The sequence below is a fragment of the Centruroides vittatus genome, unplaced genomic scaffold (genome assembly GCF_030686945.1).
Source record: "Centruroides vittatus isolate TY-2023 unplaced genomic scaffold, ASM3068694v2 scaffold_944, whole genome shotgun sequence".
NCBI lineage: Eukaryota > Metazoa > Arthropoda > Arachnida > Scorpiones > Buthidae > Centruroides > Centruroides vittatus.
The window spans coordinates 2,233,575-2,257,354 of record NW_027122722.1 but is presented as its reverse complement, the minus strand read 5'-3'; the positions used below and the strand labels follow the sequence as shown (position 1 = coordinate 2,257,354).

General features: G+C 31.0%; 1 protein-coding gene across 1 annotated transcript in view; it reads right to left on the bottom strand.

Annotated features, from left to right (window-relative positions):
* The window catches only part of sicily (NADH dehydrogenase (ubiquinone) complex I, assembly factor 6 homolog sicily), a 35,247-nt gene that overhangs the window by 1,634 nt on the left and 9,833 nt on the right, over window positions 1-23,780 (bottom strand). The window contains exons 3-7 of the mRNA XM_067288905.1: window positions 19,940-19,981; window positions 13,156-13,212; window positions 12,934-13,036; window positions 11,670-11,803; window positions 1,384-1,485 (exon numbers count right to left, since the gene is read on the bottom strand). Of these exons, the coding sequence (XP_067145006.1) occupies window positions 1,384-1,485; window positions 11,670-11,803; window positions 12,934-13,036; window positions 13,156-13,212; window positions 19,940-19,981 (438 nt within the window). The remainder of the gene's footprint in view (window positions 1-1,383; window positions 1,486-11,669; window positions 11,804-12,933; window positions 13,037-13,155; window positions 13,213-19,939; window positions 19,982-23,780) is intronic.

Below are 23,780 nucleotides of genomic sequence, written 5' to 3'. Positions count from 1 at the left end.
GTGCGCCATCTCTACATCGACTAATATTAAATAACAAAATACAAAGAATAAATAAAACACAATGAAAAATAATAGGCTCCAGGGAAACATTAAAAATAAAATACAAAAATAAAAAAATAAAGTGAAAACCGAAATGCGCAACGTTAGTTAGTATCTAATAAACAGGGCTGCAAATTTACAAGGTGTTCTGAGTATGTTCTATTCTTATTTATTTCGATCACAAGAAACGTAGATGGTTCCTCTTGGTACTAAAAAACAGTGGAAACTGTGTTTTTTACCCTAAAGAGATAAAACAGATAAAAAAAAATGCTAGATGATGTGAATTTCTTTGGAGCACAAAATTTGCTTTCTCCCCGGGTTTACGAAAATTTTAATAGTATGCACACTGACATGGTCTATTCGAAAATAGCTTTACTTCTTATTACAGATTATTCCTATAATGGTGACAAAATTTTACAAAAAAAAATATATTTTTACATGAAAAATGAAAAAAAAACATTCAAGGTTTTTTATACTTAAAATAAAATTCATTAATATAATTGAATTATTAAGAAATATTGTAATTGTAAATTGTAACTTCTGTGTTTTTGTAAAAATGTAATGATTGTATTTAATTTATATTTATTTTCTTTTTTGTGAACATGCAGGAAGACTTGCCATGGCATCATTTATTAATAAAAAAGAAAACGAAATATATAATCTGATTAAATCTAATTTTAACTTATTTTTGAACTACGAAATAACTCGTATTTGTTTCTGTTTACTTTACTTGTAGATTTTTATGATGAGAGGAAAAAAATCCTCAAAAGTACTAAATAAACTTACAGGTCTTGATAAAAACAGTGACCTTAAGATCCACTAATTGTGTGACACCTGACTTAAAAAGTTTCCTTGTTAAACTTTTCTAAAGTTGCAATCTTCTATAATAAATAAAAATAACTTTGTGCAAGTCTAAAACTGATGCTAGTGCTAAGTCTGTATTTTATTTTTTGAAGCTAATAGTAACAACACAGAGGACATTTGCAATTGTTTATTCATTATACAATTCCAAGTGTTTTCTATACTACTGATAAATAATTTTACAAAATTATTTGATAATATCACTGGAAAAGATCCGAGAATTTTGCTTATTGAACAAAGTTACTTTAACATTATATGAAAACTATTTCATTAATTATGCATTACTATTATCTCATAAAGTTTTAAAATAAATTAATATACATTATTTTGATCATTTTCATAGAAAAACCTCTAAGAAAGAAAACTCGTTTCTTACTTTTAGTATTGATATCTAATTGTCTTATAAAATATTGTATGGCTTTTGTGTACTGTTTGATATTATAATATCTAATAAAAATTAAATTTAATTTAATGTTTACTAACCATTTGAAGATGCTGATTTGCAACAGAAGCTATTTCATATATCATGTCAGTAATATTTTTATTCCTTCTTCCTCGAATGATGTCTTCTTGAGATACGTCATGCTAAACAAATTAAAATTACTTAATTTAAATATATACTATTTATTTTATTATATAAAGCAATGTCGCAAGACAAACACAAAAGTACAGACTTTCGATCGACCCCAAAAACAAAGATTATGTAAGATACACACGTGTCCAAAATGTACAAATGGACAACATTTGTACACAAATAGAGAGAACTATAGAAGAATGTGGACAAATATGGCAAGAACCGTATTACTCGAGGTCTAATGCCGCGTAATACCAGATGATTTGCAGGACTTTACTAACTGAAGCATAAAAGTTAGGGTTCTGCATTGTGAAAAAATAATTGTATTATTGAAAGAAACAATGTAACAATTTCATATAGAGAAAAAGATCAAAGGATCTATATTTAAGAATATTTAAACAATATGGAATGGTAATTCATTAAAAAATGATATCAATTTAAGTAATGGAATAGAGATTGATAACATACAGTGCATCATTACAAACTACAAAAAATATTGTAAACATAAAGCCGAATAGCAAGATACAGAGATTGGCCAATTTGCATATTGTTAGGTTTATTTTTATATCTTTGTAAAAATGTGGCTTATTTGTAAAAGATATTAATGTACAATATATCTTTTTCAATTTGTAGCCTGAGGAGGGATTGATAACTTTTTGTTTTCAATCTGAAATGCATTGCTAAATAAAAGTAACAAAAGAGTTGATTAGAGATCTTGGTCTCTATTCAATATGGATAGTTGGAAAGAGATGTGATAAAATCACTAGTCATGGGATTATCCCAAAGAATCCTTTATGTAATGTTATATCTGTTTCAATTTTAACAATTTTAATTAATTTCTCTAAGGGAAAAGTAAGTCTTTGATGAAAAAGATACATACTTGTAAAGCAGTTAGACATAGGTGGAGAATAGATGGAAAGTGCATACCAATATCCAGGCAAGGAAACCAGTCTATGGAATAGGTCTACCTCTAACTGTGATGCAGCACTCGTGACATTGCGGCAGGCATGTCGCCAACTGGGTTGATGACTTTTTCTAGCTATCACTGCTAGCAATTGTGTTCATCCTTAAGCTTTGAACATGTGTAACAACAACAATGGTTAACAACTAGCATATGCAAAGATACAAGATATACATTATAAAAAATTTCCAGGACGAATTCACATTTAGAGAGAAAAAAATATATTTCTTACAAGACTATACATATACATATGTATAGTCTTGTAAGAAATATATTTTTTTCTCTCTAAATACATGATATACAATAATAACCACATAATTATGAAGCATTTACTTAATGTCTTAAATTTTTTATTATTCAAAGATAAACAATTTTCCATATTCAAAGATAAATAACCCACTCCTTAAAATTAATCCAGCAGGTATTTTTAATAACAAAAACATTTTCAGTCCAATTGATGGATCTTCATCATTTGTAGAATACAATTTAATTAATAGAATAAATACAATGTCTGTTCTGTTTGCTCTATTCTTGAAGAGGAAATGTATAAGTCCATCAATCTAAAGTGTATTTCTAAAATATTTATTAAATTTCTCAAAATTTGTAAAAAATTTAACAAACAAAAATATTTGAAATTCTCTAATGATATTTTTTATTAATTAAGTAAATTTTTAAAATGTAAGAGCATTTCATATCTTAAATTTTAAATTACCTACCTCCCACTGTGGGATGTATCATGAATTATTATTATAGTTTATTTTAAAAAGTAAATGTTCATTTCTCTTACAGAGTTGGCCATAATTAAAGTTTCCTTATTCAGAGCACTCTATAACTGTAACCAATAAGCAGTGACACCAAAATTTGTAAACGGACTATGAGAAGGATGCAGAATAACGATTTTGCAAAAAATTTAGTTCAACAACTTCCACTAAGGGTGCTTTATAGGAGAATACACAAAACAAAACAGTAAATAATGAAGACTAATGTTAAAGTAACATTTTAATCTTTTATTTTAAACATCCCGAATAAACTTGATGAAAACAATGAGAGATCTGAATCTGTATGATTTCTGATTGTAGGATTATTTAAAGAATATGGCTTATCATGGAAGTGTTGCAACTTTGGCAGACTTAAATGATTATATTACACTGCAGGTGCAAAGAATACCAAAGAGCAGTTGCAGGCGGCCGTTTGGGTGACAAACACACCATTCGTCATCTTCGTATTTTATATTCAAACAACAAGGCACACATCGAGTGATGTTCCTTACATCAGTAAACGGCCTCTGCAGAAGACACGTTGCTTGCAGAACAAAATGAGTGCATTTTTATCATCTCGTTTCCTGTATTTTCCCCCTAAAGCACACTGGCAGAAATTTTTGAACTAAATTTTGTTTAAAAATCCTTTTCTGCATTCTTTGCATAGTCTGCACACAAATTTTGGTGTCAATCCACTTATTGGTTTAAATAGCGTCTCTGAATAGGAAAACTAATTATAGTCACCCTGTACAGTAGAGACATTCAAGTGTAGTTAATATAGTTTAAGTTTATAAACTATTTCTATAAAGATAAAAGGAAAGTGTATTGTAGTGTGCCCAATGTCACCAACAATTGTGCACTTTTTAAAAATGATTTAAAATTTGGAGAAAATAATTTGAAACTTATACAGAGAAGCTTTAAAGAGAAGAATTTCCAAATTGGATTTGGATGAATAGACAGATAAAAAGTTTTTGTTGTGTTTATTTGTAAAAGGTATTTATTGAATATGTTTGTTTCACATAGGTATTTACTAGTGTAATGAGAGAAGTTGGTACATGTATTCTAATCAGAAATATATAAATAAATAAATAAATAAATATATATATATATATATATATGTAACAAATTATTTTCCTGTAAATTTCACTTTGCATGAATATGTAATTGGATTGATTGATTATTCTACAAATATAAATATACACTTCCTTAAACTTGTTACCAGCACGTAACGTGTATTAGATATACAGCGGGTGACGAACATTTTTGAACTATCTTGCAATTCTTCCTCAGGTCAACTAGCTTAGAAATGCTTCTGAACAGAATGTATAAAATTCAACGAGATCAAATGTCATTTCGACGAAGTCAGTCTTGCCTGACATGCACGGTCGTGAGCTGGTGGAGGTAGCTATGGATATGGTCTGTTCAGAAGCATTCCTAAGCTAGTTGACCTGAGGAACAACTGTGAGATAGTTCAAAAACATTTGTCACCCGCTGTATGCCTTATACACATTATGCGCCAGTGTGGATTTTATTCTGGTGCTGAAGTTAGAGTGAATTCTGGATATAAATATATCTGTGGAATAATAAATCAATCCAATATATCTTACACCTATATATTAATACTTTTTGTGTTTCTAATGGGTACAATCTGAAAACTCGATTTGTAAATTTTGTATTCAACAAAAATTTCTCATAAAATGAGTTTAAAGCTAATAAAATTCTTTCAAATGTAATTAAATTCTAATCAATATGAAAATTTTATGTATATAAAAAATATTACAATTAAATTAAAGTGACTACTAATGTGAAGTAGATAAAAAGTAAGAACACTTTGCCTTCTGTCCTCATACCTTCAGGAACAAACAATCTCCATATGCAAAATTGACCTTTTATTGTAATAGGGCCACCACCTAGAAACTTATTTTTAAAAGTCTTTACATACAGAGGCAGACAAGAAGCCTCAACAAAAAGGTTGACTCAGCTTGTAGAAACTGTTTGATCCTAAAGGTATGAGAAGGACAGAAGGCAAAGCATTTCTTCAAAATGAAGATTTAGTGCTTCAAAATGTTGTAATATATTTTAAATAAATATAATTATTGTCCTGGCCTGTTTTAATACTTTGTATTAATTGAGAATTTTATATCAATAATTTTTCTTCAGCAAAAAAATTATATATCTTCTAATGAAGACAAGTTTTTCGTTATTTCACTCATGTTTATTTTTAATTTAAAATAATATTAAGCCATTTTTTGAAAGTTATCAATAACAGGTCCAGTCAAAACTCAATTGGACCAATTTGGCCAAATTGGTTCCCCATACTTGTAGATTTACCATATAATTTTTAACCAGGAAAAAATACATTTAAGAAATTTTTCCAGTTAGATGTTATAATAAATGTACTATTTTGATTTAACCCAGCTGATAACATTTCTCTATTAAAGTCCTACTTTTTGTCTAAAATTTAACTTTCATGGGCTTTGCTCAAGTAGTGGAGTAATCGATGGAAGACAAAGTCATCGGTCGTGTCGGATAAAAGTAGTGACATAACTAATATTAAGTGTAGTTTAGAAATGCTTAAGAGTCCAGACCACATCATGGACATTGTTTCCAGGAACAGAAAGTTTTGTTTAAATTCCTATGTCATAATGAATGTAGAGAGGATAGATCCTAAGCATTTGAGGGTCTTTACCTTATTTTGCCAGAAAACTAAAATTTGTAGTTATGCCATGGACCAAAGTAAAGTTTCTGTCAATTTTGTGGATGGAGAAGATTGACAGGAACAAAACTGATCTTCACATATTAGAAAAAATTATAATTGTTTACAGGATTATGAATGATATTGTGTAAACTGCAAATTAATTTAAGACCAGCCCTGCGCGCACACACATCTGTCAAAGTCATTCGACACTAGTGGTACATGCACAATAGTAATTAGTATTTTTGCACATGAAGAATGATCAAATATCAAGTATACAGTGGTGCCTCGTATAACGTACGCCTCGAATAACGGACGCTGCGAACAACGGACTTTCTGTTTGGCCGTTACGTGACTCGAGCAACGGACTGGCTGCAAATAACGGACTTTCCGGCATAATTGGTGACCGCTCCATGGGTGCGTTCTTTAATAGCGGTCTCTCTGCGTCTCCGCTACTACGGGAGTGCGCTGCTGTTTGTAGGCATTTAGGAACGACAGTGAAAGAAAGATGGCAGCGCCCGCACTATCGATAGTATCGTGATGGAGGAATCTATAATTCTAAAATATGAGCTTTTAAAGGCAAAAGAAGAGTCCCAATTGTAAAATTTAACCATAAAATGGATTATTTGTTGAAAGAGCATTCAAAATAGCCACGAAAAAAATTAGAATGCCAGCTACCATTCGAAAAAAATTTGTAAAGACGCTTACATCACTGCGTGCTCTAACTCGCGCTTTCACAATTTCTAAATTTTCATTCATAAAACCACATAATGGACCCGGAAACGAAACTATCTGAGCCATGGAGGACACCATGGTGCTTTCCACCGTAAACTACTGCTACAAGCGGCCGTTTTTGCCGTTCAACGGCGCGCGCTCCCACCGGAATTTAGGAACGCGTTCCGCAAGAATTTTTAAATGGATGTCGATCGCAGAGTTACGCGGAGGAATACAAGAACGCACCCCATGTTCATTTTTTTTTTAATGATACAGTACGGTTATTTTATGCTGCGGAATGAATTAGATGTTTTAACGTGTATTTCTATGGAAAAATGCGTTTCGTATAACGGACATTTCACTTAACGGACGTGCACCTGGAACGGATTAAGTACGTTATATGAGGCACCACTGTATATAGTATAACTTTCATAATCTAAATAATTGCATGTTTTTGTGTAAAAAAGCAAGTTTTTGAATATTTATTTCATAATCATAATACATGAAAAACAAATTTTTAAAGAGAAATCCAGTCTTTATTAGAAGAAAAAAACTGGAAAGCAATTTTAAGCTAAAATTTTTGTCTTTCTGATTTAATATAATTATAATATAATTTTTAAACAAAACTCAGAAATTTTATGAATATATCAACCATGCTATGTTATGTATGGGATGGGCCTACTTGTTATTTGTAAATATTTTATATTTGTGATATTCTTCATTATATTGTAATTTTGTTATATATTATTCTGTGAGCTATTTTTTTTCTCTCTGCTGAAAAATTAAGAAACCAAAAATAAACCATAAACAACAGAGACTGCAAAATTCTTGTGGTTCATAGCTATCCGGGGCTGGATAATACTGAGAAATGCTGTAAAGACAGAGAAGAAAAGTTTGTTCAAATCATCTCGATCAGCAATACAGAAAGATGCAAATTTGAAAACGTGAAAAAATAAGGTATACTTGTGAAAAAGAAAGAATAAATAAATTTACAGAGAAGAGCAAGGAAAAGATGAGAGTCAGTTTCATAAATTTTAATGTAACCTAATTTCAGTAATCAGTACAATATTGTTTGGTAAGATCAATCTTTTGTTAGCATAATTCATTATCTGTACTAGAAATCTCAATTACCTTCAACTATTTTAAAAATTTTTTATTATATACTGTTCATTATTATTATTATTATTATTTTCCTCCCAGATTATAAAGTATCTCCTGTATGACTTTTTAATTTAATGAATTTTCCATTCTTATCCCCAAAAACTGCTTGCGGCATTTTTTATAAAATTAAGAATAATCATTAATGATTCAAAAAAGCTATTTTATACTTTGAAGAAATGATAAAGGCAAGACTACATCTATTTTGCATTGCAGTACACATGCTGCAAACTATTACTTTCCCAGCCATTATATATAACAGAGGGAAAGCATGGTAATCGGTCAAAAAATAACCCCCCCAAAAATTTGTACATTTTGGACTCGGGACACCTTGAAACATCAAGAAATCCAAAAAAATTTGAGTTTTTTCTATATGTATGAATGTTTGTGTTTGTGTGTGTGGGGCATGATTTTGTTCACCTGTTTGAAGCTTAATAACTCCTGTGATTTTTGTCAAAAATTTCTGAAATTTTTCAGGGAGATTTGTTTATTAGGGGATCAATGTTATTAAATTTTGGTGATTATAGATCGAAAAGGTGGGGAGATAAAGAAGGCTGTGTGTATCTCCAGTAGGGTTGGACATATTGATGATTTTACTCATTATTAGCATTTACAATTTTTTCATAAACCCACCTCTACCCTCAAAATTTTATAATACTGTAGCTAAAATTTTAGCTATTATAAAATGTCAAGAAAAAAGATTTTTAATAAAATATGATAAAAGATGGTGCCACTAAATAGTTAAACCACTCGTTGATGAATTTTTTTTATAACTAATTTTTAATAGTTTTTCTAAACAACACAATTACAGGTAATTATTTGATTATCCAGTGGTTATTACACAAATTTTGGTGAGTGTCTTATTATTTGATAGCTAAAGTTTTGTTAAAATTGTGCCTTCTCTTTTTCTTTTACCATACAATTATTGTTCAGTTATTTTCATAATTGTTGTTTTACATTCATTAAAAATGTCTCAATTAAAGCTCAGAGGCACAGGGAAAAAAATATAAGAGTGAAAATGAAAAGAGAAAGATAAATAAAGAGATGCTGCCAGAGAAAAACAAAGAGGCATTCTACATAAAAATTGAATAAAAAACAACATATTTAAAGAGCTAAACTGAAGAGAAGTTTATCAATACAAAAGAAATTATAAAACTAATTGATTTCAATATAAAAAAAAATTAAGATATGATATTCACCCAGTTATTTGCCAATTCAAACCTGACAGAGCTAACAATCTGAATACAGAAGGTGGCAACAAAAAAGGTGAATCTCGAGAAACACACATTTCAATCTCTTGCAATAACTGGTCTGAGCACAAATGAAGAGACCATACAACAATATCTCGCAAAAGATGATCAAAATGACAGTTTGGCTCTTCAAAGTAGATTAAAAATAACAGAAGATCCAACAACCTGGCCTGAAAGAATCAAACACTGCCCAAGAGACTTTTTAGTAATGAAAGATCTGCCGAAAATAGTTTTAGAACATTCTCTTCTAAACACAATTTTAGAAAACCTTTGTTGAAACTTCATGGCAGAAGAAAGCTTTCAAATGGAGAAAGTGTTTTCGGTCGTGGATAATATACTCCATTGCAATCAATAACATATTTTGTTTTTGTAGTAGACTTTTTTGGAAACAACGTCACTACAGTTTTGGCTACGACAGGATTCGATAACCAATCGAGTATCCATACTAGATTAGTGGAATGCGAAAAATCAACAGGTGACCTAGCTGCTGCACTACAATATTCCAAACTAGAAAGAAGACTCTCTGTCGAAGAAACAGCAGATAGAGTTCAACAGAAACCAATAAATTCAAGAAAAATCAGTCTCTGTATCCCATATTTCAAAGGCTAACAGCCATTACTCAATTTTTATGAAAACATAACTTGCCTTTTTTGGTGCTGACAAAGTTAAGAAATCGACATGGTGGCAACTACCCTCAAACTAATACAGTTATTAGTAAAATTTGATCCGGCAAGTTAAGGTCCTCTTCGATTAATTACTAGCGAAAAAGTTCATAACCATCACCTTGGGAGACATATTCAAAACAAATTATTGAGTATTACGGAAAATGAGGCTGGGAAAAGTGTCATTCGTCGAATAAAAGCAGCTAAATATTTTTCTATAGTTCTCGACTCTACTTCAGACAGCTGCAAAGAATGAATGCCCTTGAGAATAAGAAACGTGTCTGACGGAACAATACGAAATGTATCTCCTGGTGTGTCCAACATTTTGTTAAATTTATCAATACAAAGAGTAGCACAGCAGAAAATTTATACGGTGTACTTAAACACGAACTCGACACATTACATCTAGACATAAATAATATTACGAGACAAGGATATAATAACGGATCAAACACAGAGGGAAAGATGTCCAGAGTTCGGGCTCTTCTCTTACCACAAAATCAAAGAGAAAGTTTTACACCTTGCGCTTGTGTCAATTACCGTCTCTCAGAGGTAGCCAAAATGCGTCTCGATGCTTCGAACGTTTTTGGAACACTCCACTGTCCGTACCTGACTTTCTCGGTAAAGACATGGGCAATTTACAAAAACGTATAAGTAATTTCACAAAGTAATACGTGTGTTATATACCGAGAGTAAAAGCAATAAGACGTGGAGTAGGCAATTTCTACCATGCACTTTTTGAGACAGTAGAAACATTGCCAGATGCAGTATCCAAAAGCAAAGCAGAATTGTTAGCAAAACAATCATCCAGTTACAAATTTCTTGTGTTTTTATTCTTTTGATACAAGCCACTTTATGGAGGCGATTCTGTTAGTAAAGAGCTTCGGAGTAAAACAGCAAATCTCTCAGATGCACTTTCCTCATTCAAAGAGGCTTTTGTAGTGGTGGGCAGAGTATGGGAACGGCAGATTCGAAGAAGTGTTAGCCAGTGCAAACAAGATGCAATCAAATTGGAAATTATTCTGGGTTTTTCAACAGAAATGTTAAGGAAGAGAAAGGAACATTTTGATTATAAAAAGTGACAAGCTTGTAATTAATCCCCAAATAAATAAATAAAAACAGAATGCTTTGATTAAATGTCAGACAAAGGCAAACAATCCTTGCTGGAACGATTCGAGCACTTAAAGAACTGTTCAAACTTTTTGACTTTTTGGAAAAATTTTGAAAAATGGATAGGGAGACTTTACAAAAATAAGCAGAACATTTGAAAATTGAGCTAATGGATACCAAGCTCATTGGTATCCATTTTGATCCTGACAAAAATCGAATGGCTCTTCTAATAAATTAACAGATATGGAAAGGGAGAGATTAGTTTTAAAATGGAAACAGCAAAGACAATTTATCATCTTTGTTTTATGACAAACCTAAGAGAATATTTGAATTTCTCCATGAATACAAAAGAGGTATAGTATTTCCTAATCTTTTCATTGCTTTTCAAATATATTTAACTATTTCCATTATGATAGCATTGGGTAAGTCTTTTCGGAAAGCTTAAATTAATTACAAATTTAATATCAACAATGTGGCAAGGAAGACTTGAGAACAGTTATATCATCTGTAGAATGTGCTAAAGCAAGATGTTTAAATTTCAAAAAAAATTTTTGAACAAATTTGATGGGAAAAAAGAATCACAAAAAATTTCACAATTTAAAATTTGGACATGATGTAAAACTTATTATGTTTATACTTTTTAAACCATTACATTTGATTATTTATGTTTAAATAAAAACTAATGAAATATGAAATAATGAAAATTACAATATAGATTTTATTTATAAAATAATAATTGCATACTCTACTCTATGAAGAAAATATTAATTAAAAAAAAAATAATAGAACAAAAACAAATGTAAGAGTACCACAAAAATGTTTTCAATGTGGTCCTGTGTTTGCCAGGATCACAGCTAATGAATGATAACTCACAACAATTAACTTACTTTTATTAATTCCTGAATTGGTATATCTACTCTTCGTTTTGAGGCATTATAAGGAACACTTCGAATCAAGTTTAAAATGCCTTGGCATTTTCCCAAATGACTTGCAGCATGATCACAAGATAAACTATTAACTCCTAATTAAAATAAATGAATAAAATATATAGTTCAAAAAGAAATTAAGTGTAAACATTTTAGGTATAATCACAGTTATAAATTATAAAACATCATATAAATTAGGCTGGCAGTAATCACATTATAGTAAATCATTGCACAATAATGGAATCCTGTGGAACATATTATAAACTGTGCTATAATATATCCCACAAAACAACCATTTACCATGCAGTGAATATTTATTATTCTAATATTTTTGGTCTTCCTAATTGACCTTCAAGAGATTGGTAAATGGTTATGTTTTGTGGTTAATTCTGGTGCAGTTATGGAAGGGATTCTTTACAAAAAGTCCTATAACACATAATTTTATGACTTAATATCCAGAAATTATTACATTTGGTTGTATATCTCTTTAAACACAAAATCGGCCTTATCCATTAAAAACGAAGTCAGCCCATTGAAAAGTTGTTAGACTAGTTTTGCTATACAAGTTCCCCTTGTAGCCTAAGGGGTAAAAACAATTCAGCCATTAGCAACAGAGAGGAAGTGAGTTTTGAGAGCTTAAAGAGATATTCATGTTTAATTTAATATTTGCTAGTGACCAACAAAGGAAATCATAAACTGAAATCAAATTTGTAGAAACTGAGAACAGAACAATAGAATATATGAAAACTTTCAAAAATATCTGTCAATTTATAATATTGTTAAAATTTTAAAATGTTACCATCATAAGATGAAATAAATACACACTTAATAAGTGCATCAAATCAAGATGTAATAATTTATTGATGATATATTTTATAAAACCTGCAACATTTGACCCAATAATGACTTCATAACCACTGAAAATGCTTTGTTTTCAATAAATATTTAGCCAAATTTATAAGATATGTATAAGATTAGTAAAATAAATGATCTGTATTTTTTCCATTTGAGAACTAATGTAAGTCAAGAATTATGGATTAGAATACCCCAAATTATTCCAATATTAACTTTTCTTATTTATGTTACAGAACTAGTCTACAGTTTCTTAAATGAAATATTTACAGAAACAAAATTTTGACATCCATACACTTGCAAATATATCACATATATATAACAATTGTGAAAACATAAATTTTAGAGGTACTATATTTTTTAAATGTTTTACCATTTGCTTGAAGTAGAAGATAAAAAATAGAAGAAACCGACTCTTCGGCATATTGTTCAACATCAGACATCACTTGATACTGTGTATTGTGCAATGATCTTTCCTGAAATTTTTAAATGAAAATAATCATTTTTAAAATTGCTTGAAATATATATATATATATATATATATATATATATATATATTTAAATATATATATAAAACTGAAATAAAAATACTAACTCTGCTTTCTATTAGACGAGAGAACCAATGCTTAGATAGTTTCTGGCACTGAATTACCTAAAAAACAGATTTAAAAACAATCTGCAATATAATAAATAAAACAATTAAAATAAATTTTAATTAAAACAATTTATTATTTAATTTAATTGTTCCATGATAATAAACTTATATTAGCAATTACATTTTTATCATTCCAGTACTAAAACATTAAAATTAATGTTTTGACAATAAAAATTGCATATAAATCAATTTAATAGATGAAACCTTACAAATGCAAGGAATATTAGATTAAGAAAATACATTTGAAATACTATTCAGTGAAACATTTAATATAATTAATAAGAACAGGCTTTATGGGTCAGGAGTACAATAATATGTAACTGTTATTATTAATCCTTGGATTTGTATGTATGATTTTTCATTTCAGAATGACATATTCATGTAACAGTTGGAAATGAATTAAAAAATAGCATTTTTATATGACACATTTTCATATAAATAAGATTTTATGATGTAAAATTTTTAATTTCATTTGTTTGTAAACCCTTTCCTGTTTTTGCATCACTCTTGTGTACTTGAAGTCATATTTTAATATTTCCAAATTGCCTTCTATCTAATTTAAAAAAATACCTTAAGCTTTTATCAAGAGGTGGTAGCAATGATTCAACCTACTGATTACAGGATTTTTGATATGCAAGCCTGAGAGGGTGCACCAGGCTCAAGACAAAGAAATTACTGGAATATTTTACAAATGAGATGTTGGGTGCATTTCTGGTATGGGAGGGAGATAAAAGGAAGTTCTTGGAAAAAAATTGGAAACAATCTTTGGAATCAACTTCTTGGTGTAAACTTATTGTCAGGTATCTGAATAGTGTTACTACTCTAAAGATTAGAATTGGGATCATCGTGGCCATTCAAAAGGAAGAATAAAGCGTCATCAATTGTTAGAATATTTAGGATCAAGGGGCTTAGTTTTAGAAACAAATCTTTGGTTTACATTCATCAAACTCCTCAACCACATCAAGAACTGTCATACACAAGACTGTGTCAGTTGTGCTTTTACATGTTCCTGATATTTATAAGTTATTGCTAACCTTGGCTGTCAGAGAAATTGTCCGCCCTTTTGTATTAGTAGCAATAGACTAATCTTAAGATTTACTTTAGTTCTAAAGAAATAAATTGTTCTGTACTTATAATAATTGACTTGTAGTTAATTATTAATATTCCTTTTCCTAACAACACATTTATGTGTACGAGATATGTTCAAAAAGTTCCCGAACTTTATTTATTACAAAAATAAAAATACTTCACTTACAATTTATTGGTCAGGGTCCCCTCAAAGTAGTTTCCTCCCCAACGTATACACTTATCCAACAGTGTTTCCACTTATTGAAACAGTCCTGGAATGCTTCTTCCAGAATGCTCATAAGCTCCTCTGGCAAATTTTTCTTTATCTCTGGAATGAAAGCAAATCTTTTTCCTTTGAGTGGGTTTTTTAGTTTGAGGAACAGGAAAAAGTTGCATGGGGCCAGGTCAGGTGAGTAGGGTGGGTGAGGAAGCACAACAGTCTTGATTTTGTCCAAAAACTCACGAATTCTGAGGAACAAATGAGCCAGCACGTTGTCATGGTGAAAAAAACCACTCACTGCTCCTACAAAGTTCATGCCGTTTTTGCCTGATTCTGTCTCTTAGGCATTTCGTAACTTCCAGGTAGTACTCCGTATTGACTGTCTGGCCTGTAAGTAGGTATTCGCGATGCACTTTTTCATCAAAAAGAACAGTCAACATCACCTTAACATTTGAGCGAATTTGTTAAGCTTTTTTGGGGTGGGGAGATGTTTCACACACCCGTGGGAAGTTTCCGTGAAGGATTTCCCCAGAAACACCCCTTCACATAAACGACCATAACTTATCACCAAAACAAGTTATCAACAAATGGATTGAAGGGAGGTTTCCGCAGACACAATGCCTCCAAGCGGATTAAAAAATAACCAACTGGAGGCACGGTATTAAAAAAGTTCGGAAACTTTTTGAACAGACTTCGTATTTATATCATTATATATTTAGTATATACTATCACTTATTTGAACCTTTTATATTTATAGACTTAACTGGCCTAAGGGTAATAAACTGAGAAATTTTCAATTAATTTTATTTATTTATAAGTTAAACTTTAAATCATATTTCTGGTCCATTATCAACAGTTAAACAATTTCTAACAGAATCTGTTGGATTTCTGCTCACTTCATGTTTGGTAGTTAAAAATATGCATTTCACTGGCTGATAAATTTCAACTGTAAATATTTCAAGCTAAAATTTGAAAACTAAACTGTTCCAGAATTTTAAATTTCAAGCTGTAATTGGTTAGATAAATTAATTTGACTGAGAATAACTTGGAAACAGTGTAAATATAATTATGTTCTCCATCACAAAGAATTATTTCTCTGCATCTTCCTTTCAAAGAAAAGTTTTATATGGTATATTTGAAGTATTTTAGAAATATTTTCTTAGTATTACTTTGGTTTAATGTATAATTTTACAGAAGTGAGGAATTATAAAGAAACAATGAATTTTGGACCATTGGTGCTTTTGAAGAAATAAAAGCAAGATCAATTTATAAACAAAATGAAAACTATTATTAAAAGTTATTCAATCAATTAAAATTTTAATTAAAGCATTTTTTAAACAAATAATTTGTATTACAAAAACTATACTTTTAAGTTACCGTATTTACTTGCATAAGACAAGGTTTTTATTCATTTATCACAGCTTCAAATTCCTAGGTCGTCCTATAGGCAAAAGTGAAAGATTCTTTGAGTTTTTGCAGATAATTTTTGTGAACCGTGTATTTGCATTTTTTACTGAATACGTACCCTCTTGTATTTAAAAACATAAGTATTTTATCTGAGTCGTTTGAATCGTTTTTGTATATTGTCAGGAGTAAAGACAAATAGCAATAGGAAAAGCAAAGCTTTTAAATTAAATTCCAATTTGAAATAGCAAAATCAACAGAAACCTGATATGTTTTAATCCATTCCCACATGAAAACAGATGATTATTTGGAAATCAAAATTCAGAGAAACTCATAAATGTAATTGATGGAGAGTGGATTCCACTGTTAAGGACTGGCGAAAAAGGTTTCCAATTGTCCAGCTTTACATGAACTAATTATGTTGTCGATTTTACAAGATTTTTTCCTTGAAGTTTAAAATGACAGTAATTTTTGCAGGACAATGTGTGCATTTACGTTCATTTGATATTTTACTTGTGATTAAACAAAATAAAATTAGATTTGTATTAATAAATCTAATTTTCTTTATTTTGATCTTTAAAGTCACACATCGTCCTACATGCAAGTAAATACAGTAATTAGAAATTGCAATTAGCTGTTTAACAGCATAACTGGTTACAACACACTCATGAGTTTTTTAGCATTTTATTAACAGCTTGTAAGCACGAAGGCTTGTGGCTTACTCCTGTTACTCTCAAAATGCCAAAAGAACAAAAATCCTTTTACACCAAATTAAAAGAATGAATAAAATCTTTCAAAAAAGGTGTATATCTGACTGATGGAAGGATAGTATTTTTCCAAGCACACAAGAAAATGGTAAGAAAACTGTAAGACCTCAGTATTGATATTCTGTTATATTAAATAATATATTTTATTACTTGTAAAATTTTCCTGTAGTATACTGTATCAATTTAAGCAGCATGTCAAAACAACTATTCATGCAAAAATGTCAAATGGAAACAGGCAAGAAATACACAAAAATCAATGAGGCATTGATGAGAGAACTTTCCACACACAAGAATAAGTTTTCCTTTCAGCTTTGTTCAACTCTGATAACTTCAACACCTTGTAGTTCCAGCAAAAAGTACTTTACTGCTAATGTTTTTGATCATATTGAGTGATCTTTGGGTTACAACCTTAGGATACAAATAAAGTAATTTATAAATGTTAAAAGAACAAACTTTTCAAAAATACAAACTATGAAACAAAAAAGTAAGTTAAGATTAAGATGACACATTACAAAATTTAAATGCATTTAAAGAATGGTAACTTTCCATATTTAGAAAACAATGTAAAACTAAAATACAAATTATAAATAAAGAGTGAAATAACAAAACATAATACAATTGACGGAGAGTCAAAGTGTTGCACAGAATATCATCTGTTTGGTCATAAGACTTCAAAGAATAATATCCAGGCAATAGAAATGCCATTGAGTTTCTTCAATTAACACAACTATCTCTCCTAGCACACTTGTAGATCTCCAAAAATTCTAACCTTTTAATTCCAAAAAGGAATACCACTGATCATGTCAGTTCTTTTCCCTGCCAGCCTATCTGTACATCAGGAATGGAAGCCACCAGCTTATATTCCATGCAGGATAAAGAACAAAGCCCAAGTGTAACTATTGAGAAAAGATATGCATCTTTAATAAAATATACACCAAATGATGATGCAAATTATCATTACATTTTTCATGTAGTTTGTCAAATATTATTTTGTTCATTATTCTACATGGTACAATACATTGATACAATTCAATGGCTGTCAATAATACTTGCTAATCACAGCGTGAGCAGCAAGACAATATTTTTGCAAGATGACAACTGACACTGCAAACAACATACTATTGCCTTTGATAGATATTTCTCTTCATTTTTATTCTAAAACAAATTGTAGAGAGAAGACAATTGGAAGTTAAGTGAAGAAAGTTGCCCAAATATATATTCACATATTAAGAGAAGCTAATCCAACACTAAGCAGCTGTTGCACAGAAGCTGTTGAAGAAATCTCAAGGTTGACTGGCATGTTGCCTTTGCAGCAAAAAAGCAACAATTTCTAGTTAAGAGTGTCAAGATTGTACAATTTAAATAACATAAAATCTTTATAAATTAAACTATAAATACAAAAACACCAAGATAAAAGGTAACGCAACAGCTTTGAATAATCAATTCTGTCAGATTAGTCTGCTATACAAAAACAAAAATAGTTTGGCAGGAATCAAACAATTTTTTGGTGGAAGAATACATATGTAAGTAACACAATTTTGTTCTTTATCCCGCAGGAAATATAGTAGTGGACACCTTTTTGTAACAGTCCACTGGTATTCCTTTAATCTTAAACTCAAATAATGAGACATAGCACTGATGTAGTCCAAATCAATTTCAAAATGCTAATCCTCAAGAATTCTATATATTCCAGGAGTTCTAGAAGGGTCTCTCTAAGACCTTTGTTGTGTAACAATCTACACATATCCTGTAACGGTAGTGTTTCTTCTGTAACAAATGCAGGCATTAGAAATCTTGGCCATCTCAGATAAATATCTCCTAAGTGTGTTGAAATGCATCACTGTGGCCAACTCCTGCATGTCTTGTGCCTGTGACCATTGGTACTGTGTTCACTAAATTGTCAATGTTGATCAAACACCTCACAACCAGCCAACTTCCCAATTCCACTCTTGGAATATATGACGTGTTTGTTTCAGACATTCTAAGATATCAAGCAGCTGACAGAGTGAGGTAAAAGCATTGAATATGAACAGGAGACCACCCATCAATTAAGCAAAAGCGTTATTGGGTATTTGCCAGCTGAACAGTTTTTTTCTTTGAAGAAGTTGACAAAAGGTTGGCACAAGATGTTATTCAATCCTCCAAATGTCCTTGGTCCTCTCCAGTGATTTTAATGAGGAAGCAGGATGAAAGCTGGTGATTCTGCACAGACCGCCAGAAGTTTAACTCCATCATAAAGAAAGATCTGTACTTCAACAGACAACATATTAGATTGCTTACAAAAGACGCAATATTATTCAACAGATTCCAGAGGCGAATTCTCTGGGCTTGCTTAGCATATGTCACATGCTTAAGAAAAAGTTCTGACTGTCAATATATCAATATATTTTTTATATGAGAACAAATATGCCAATAATAATTTATTCTAACATGTAAACTCTTTTATCATTTGTGTTTTCTTTTACACTGGCAGCTAGCAGTTAGCTGTTTTAAGTCAGTGCGATGCTTGTGGGAACTTGGTCACTTGCTGGTGTGGAGGTTTTTCACAGCAAACAAGTGTACATGTATGACATCATTTGAAGCATTTAACACGGCCAGATTGTATCGAAAGCTTACGGTACCCAGTCAGCATACATCTATTGTGTACAGGGGCATATTCAAAGTCCTAGATCTACATAGGGACTAATAGGGCTTAAGCCCTGGGCCTCCAGTGTCAAGGGCCCACAAAAATTGAGTTATCATCATAAATTTTTAATACTTTTTCATTATAATATATTTCATGTGTAGATATAATGGGCTTTATAATAGTCCATACTTTTTTATTCACACCAAATAATATTTCTGCCTATTGTTTAGTGCTAGACATAGGCCTATTATTCTTATTATAACTTTCACATGCCCAAAAATTTTGATCAGGATTCACTCCCGACAGATTCACAGTCTGAATATTGGCAAGTAGAAAAGTGAACAAGCAGAATAGAGAGATTATGTTTTGTTGCAAATGGCATAGTAGATAATTAATTTCAAAAATTATAGTAATTTATTTTTTTGTAATAGTCACAGAAAATTTAGATTATGTAATTCCATTAATAAACTTAATTCTTTCTTATCAAAAATATTTTTAAAAAATTGTTCCTATTCATTATAAAACTTTTAAAGTGAAAAGAAATCATATGCATAAAATATATTTTTGAAGGTTCTTAGAAAATGAAGGCAATGTTTAATTAAAGTTAACAATTTTAAGTTAATATTTCTTTATACTCACCCTAAATAATTCCAAGGCAATTGGCTGTTGAGGTGGATAACCCTAAAAATATAAGTATTGCATTAACTAAAATTTCAAAGATTAGATAATTTGATATATTTCTATACAGAATTATTTATATCTTCCATTGAGTGCGATGCTTGCTAGAAAAGATTTGTATTTGTATTCATACATGTGTACTTATAAAAATATTTCTTCCATTGAAGAAATATTTTTATAAGTACACATGTATGAATACAAATTTATGTTTTTAACCTTTAATATTTTTCTAAATATATATATTAGAAAATACATTAATACTGTTGAAAGTATCAACAATATTAACATAAATATTAAAACTACAAAAAGTGTAAAAATATTCTTGCAAAAGGGCTGCATCAAATTTAATTTTCTCCAATTATAAACAATTTTATAGTTGCTTAAGTATCAATTTCCCTTGAAAATTTTCTTTTTTTCAATAGATTAATTGATTTAACTTCACAGTTGGTTTAACCGTAGTTATTTCGTCTGTACCGCATTTCATCAGAGACAAAGACTATTGGGTTTTATTCACATTATTCTTTATTTCACTATGCATTTCGGGTGCAAATAAAGAATAATGTGAATAAAACCCAATAGTCTTTGTCTCTGATGAAATGCGGTACAGACGAAATAACTACGGTTAAACCAACTGTGAAGTTAAATCAATTAATCTATTGAAAAAAGAAAATTTTCAAGGGAAATTGATACTTAAGCAATATATACAAAAAACCGCACCATTAACATCTAATACTTATAGAAAATTTTATAGTTCTTTAAAATATTAATGTAATTACAATTATCAGGTTAAAAAGGTGAAATTTAGACATTCTGATTTTTCTAGAAATAACCAGAAATAAATCTTCTTCATCTGGCATTATGGGTTTTGGAGGCCCTTAGCCACAGCCACAATCCTTCTCCATCTCATTCAGTCTATAGCCTACCTCTGCCAATCTTCGATTCCAAGGTCTTTAAGATCTTCAGTGACCCCATCTATCCACCTTTTTCTGGGATGGCCTCTTGGCCTCTTCTCTCTCTCTCATTATGGAGCTCTCGTGAAGCTGTTGCCATTATAGGAAGCGTTATGACTAGGGATTGCAATCCAGCAGTGTTTTCAATCCAGCTGGAGTTTTGCTGGACCAACATCATTCCAGCAGGATCCAGCGCAGATGTATTTTCGGTGCAATAAAGTGTTATCTATCTGTCTACCTATCCAGCAATTTATGGTTTTTTTTAAAGAAATAAAAATTTCTTTTAAAAACTTCAGAAACTTTTATTATTTAGACTAGTCACTATAAATCAGTAAAACTTCTTACACATTTAGGTAGTAAACTTAACTTTGGTTCGGTTTAACACTTGAGATAGAGATAATTAACTTTAAATGTTTAGTTAGATTATAATTATAATGTAATCTTTAAGTTAAATAATAGCAAAGGTAATTCTACTAATTAATTTATAGTAATATATTATAATAACGTAAGGACGGATAATCAGTGGCTAAGTGGCTATCAGTCTTACCAGTTTTCTTATATAGCAGGGGTGGGCAAGCAAGAGTTCAGTGGGAGCCGAAATGTAGGTTTTGCAAAATGCACGGGAGCCGCAGTTCTGTACTGTCGTGGCGGATAGTATGGTAAGGCACGCGATTTTATTATATAATATAAATATAATATAAAACAAATATTGAATTTTTTTGGTTAATGTTACCTTAGGTTCCGAGATGGCAGCGGTGGGAATTTTTCCCTATCTTGGCGACTGTGGCAAGGAAAAATTTTTTCCCTAGAGTCGTGACGTCGACGCTGTTGAGAATTTTTCCCTGTTCGGTTTCAGCCCTGAGATCGACGTTGCCGAGTATCCTGTAACCTCGAAACGGCGACGGTCGTGTGTAAATTTGCGACATTAGAGGGAGCCTTTTCGTGACGTCGTGCGAGAGTAATATTGGCGGGAAATTCGTAGTTGTGTTACGAACGAATATGCAAATGCTCGATCTGTGACGTGATTTCTGTTCATTTCAATGCAATTTTATGCAAATCGACTAGTTTCCAGTTGGAATCGTTTACTGCAGTGTTGCAACGAATTGCGTATTGGAATATTTGCTGTTTATTTTTCTGGTTACGATATTTCATTTTTTTTCCTCGCCACCTCCCCGCGTTTAGTTTATTGCCGATTATTCGATAATGAGTAGTTTTGCCGCTTTGAGTTTCAACAACGAATTTCGGTCGAGTTGCACCACACGTGATTTCTACAAGTTAATGGAAGACGAATTTTTGGAGCTAGGTTTGCCTCCCCGTATCGATAACGCATTGAGATTTCCGAAATTTGCTGTAAAAGTAGGCATACAGTCAACCGAGTCCGTTTGCATTCCGTGCGATTCTAAATGCAAATTATGTCATCGGAGTAATAGAGAAAGCTGTTTCTTGCGATGTAGTAAGTGCGGAACGAAGACTTCTGTCTTTGAAGGAACATTTAAAAGTAAATTTGGCCACATTTATTGGGGTTGCATTCTGTCGTTTATATGGCCAAGTAGTAATAAATCGAACAGAGGGAAACGCCAATCGACCAATAAAAGAGCAGCCGAATCGAAAAGAACAGGGAAAAAAAGAGCCGTACCAAGAGAAAAGGAAAGTATCCAAGCTGGCAAAACCGAAGAAAGAATGGATCGGAAAGGAAAAAAAAAGTAGGAAGAAGTAGGCAACCACCATCGAAAAGTGAGTAAAAATATTTTTTTTTTTTTTGTTTTTTTTTTTCGGTTAATGTCCGCGGAGTCTGCAGAGAAATTCAAGATGGTGGCCAGAAACGCGGCCATCTTGAATCGAGGAAAAAATTTTTTCCCCGTCGCAGTCTCCAACGTAGGGAAAAATTTCCCCGTCGCCATCTCGGAACCTAGGGTAACATTAACCATTTTTTTTAATAAACATATTTTCACAAAATTATAAAAATAAAATTGTAAAAATAATAATAAAAAAATTAACACTTTCAACAAGAGCCGCATGTGACTCACATAAGCCGCATGCGGCTCTCGGAGCCGTTTTTGCCCATGCCTGTTATATAGGCTCTACATATCAGTCTGTTGTTATTTATAACTAATTTAATTATTCATGTTAGTAAAGTAGTCAGTAAGTAATTAGTAGTAGTTTAGTACTTAGTTATTATCATCACAATCATGAATCACATACATTCATATCATCATATATCTAAGATACTGATACTCATTAATTTAATTAACTATTTAACTAACTAGGTAGTTTCAGTTTCTCACTAATTTTCACAATAAAATTGCCTAGCCTAGCCCACTAACCACTTATAGAATAAAAGTTAAAAACTCTAACTTAATAGAATTCGAGTAGAAGTTATAAAAAATTAGTCTTGTCTTGAATAAAGTATTTTAAAGGATTAAATAAAATTAAATCAATCACTTCTGTTATTTTTTTTACTTTTCTGGAAGTAGGATCTCAAGAAACAAATGATATTGATGGTGTTGTCGCCCAACCTACTTCTTAATTAATGAACAGTATATAGGGGAAATACGTACAAAATGACATAGGCAACATAATTTGAATTTGGCTGTCTCAAGCACGAAACTAACCACGAGATCATGTTATCCGAGAGGCTTTTACTAACCTGTCAAAACGTGAATGCACTCCTCTCATTCGCCCAGGTGTCATGGCCGACGAAAAGCATTGATACGTTACGAGTTGTTTTCCCTGCAACAAGTTTTTTGTATAGATGGTAAGATTTTCACTATTTTATCTATTCGTGTAGCATTTATTTCAACCCTCAAGAAGTTGTTGCACTTAAATAACTTTTTCCATTAAAAATATCATCT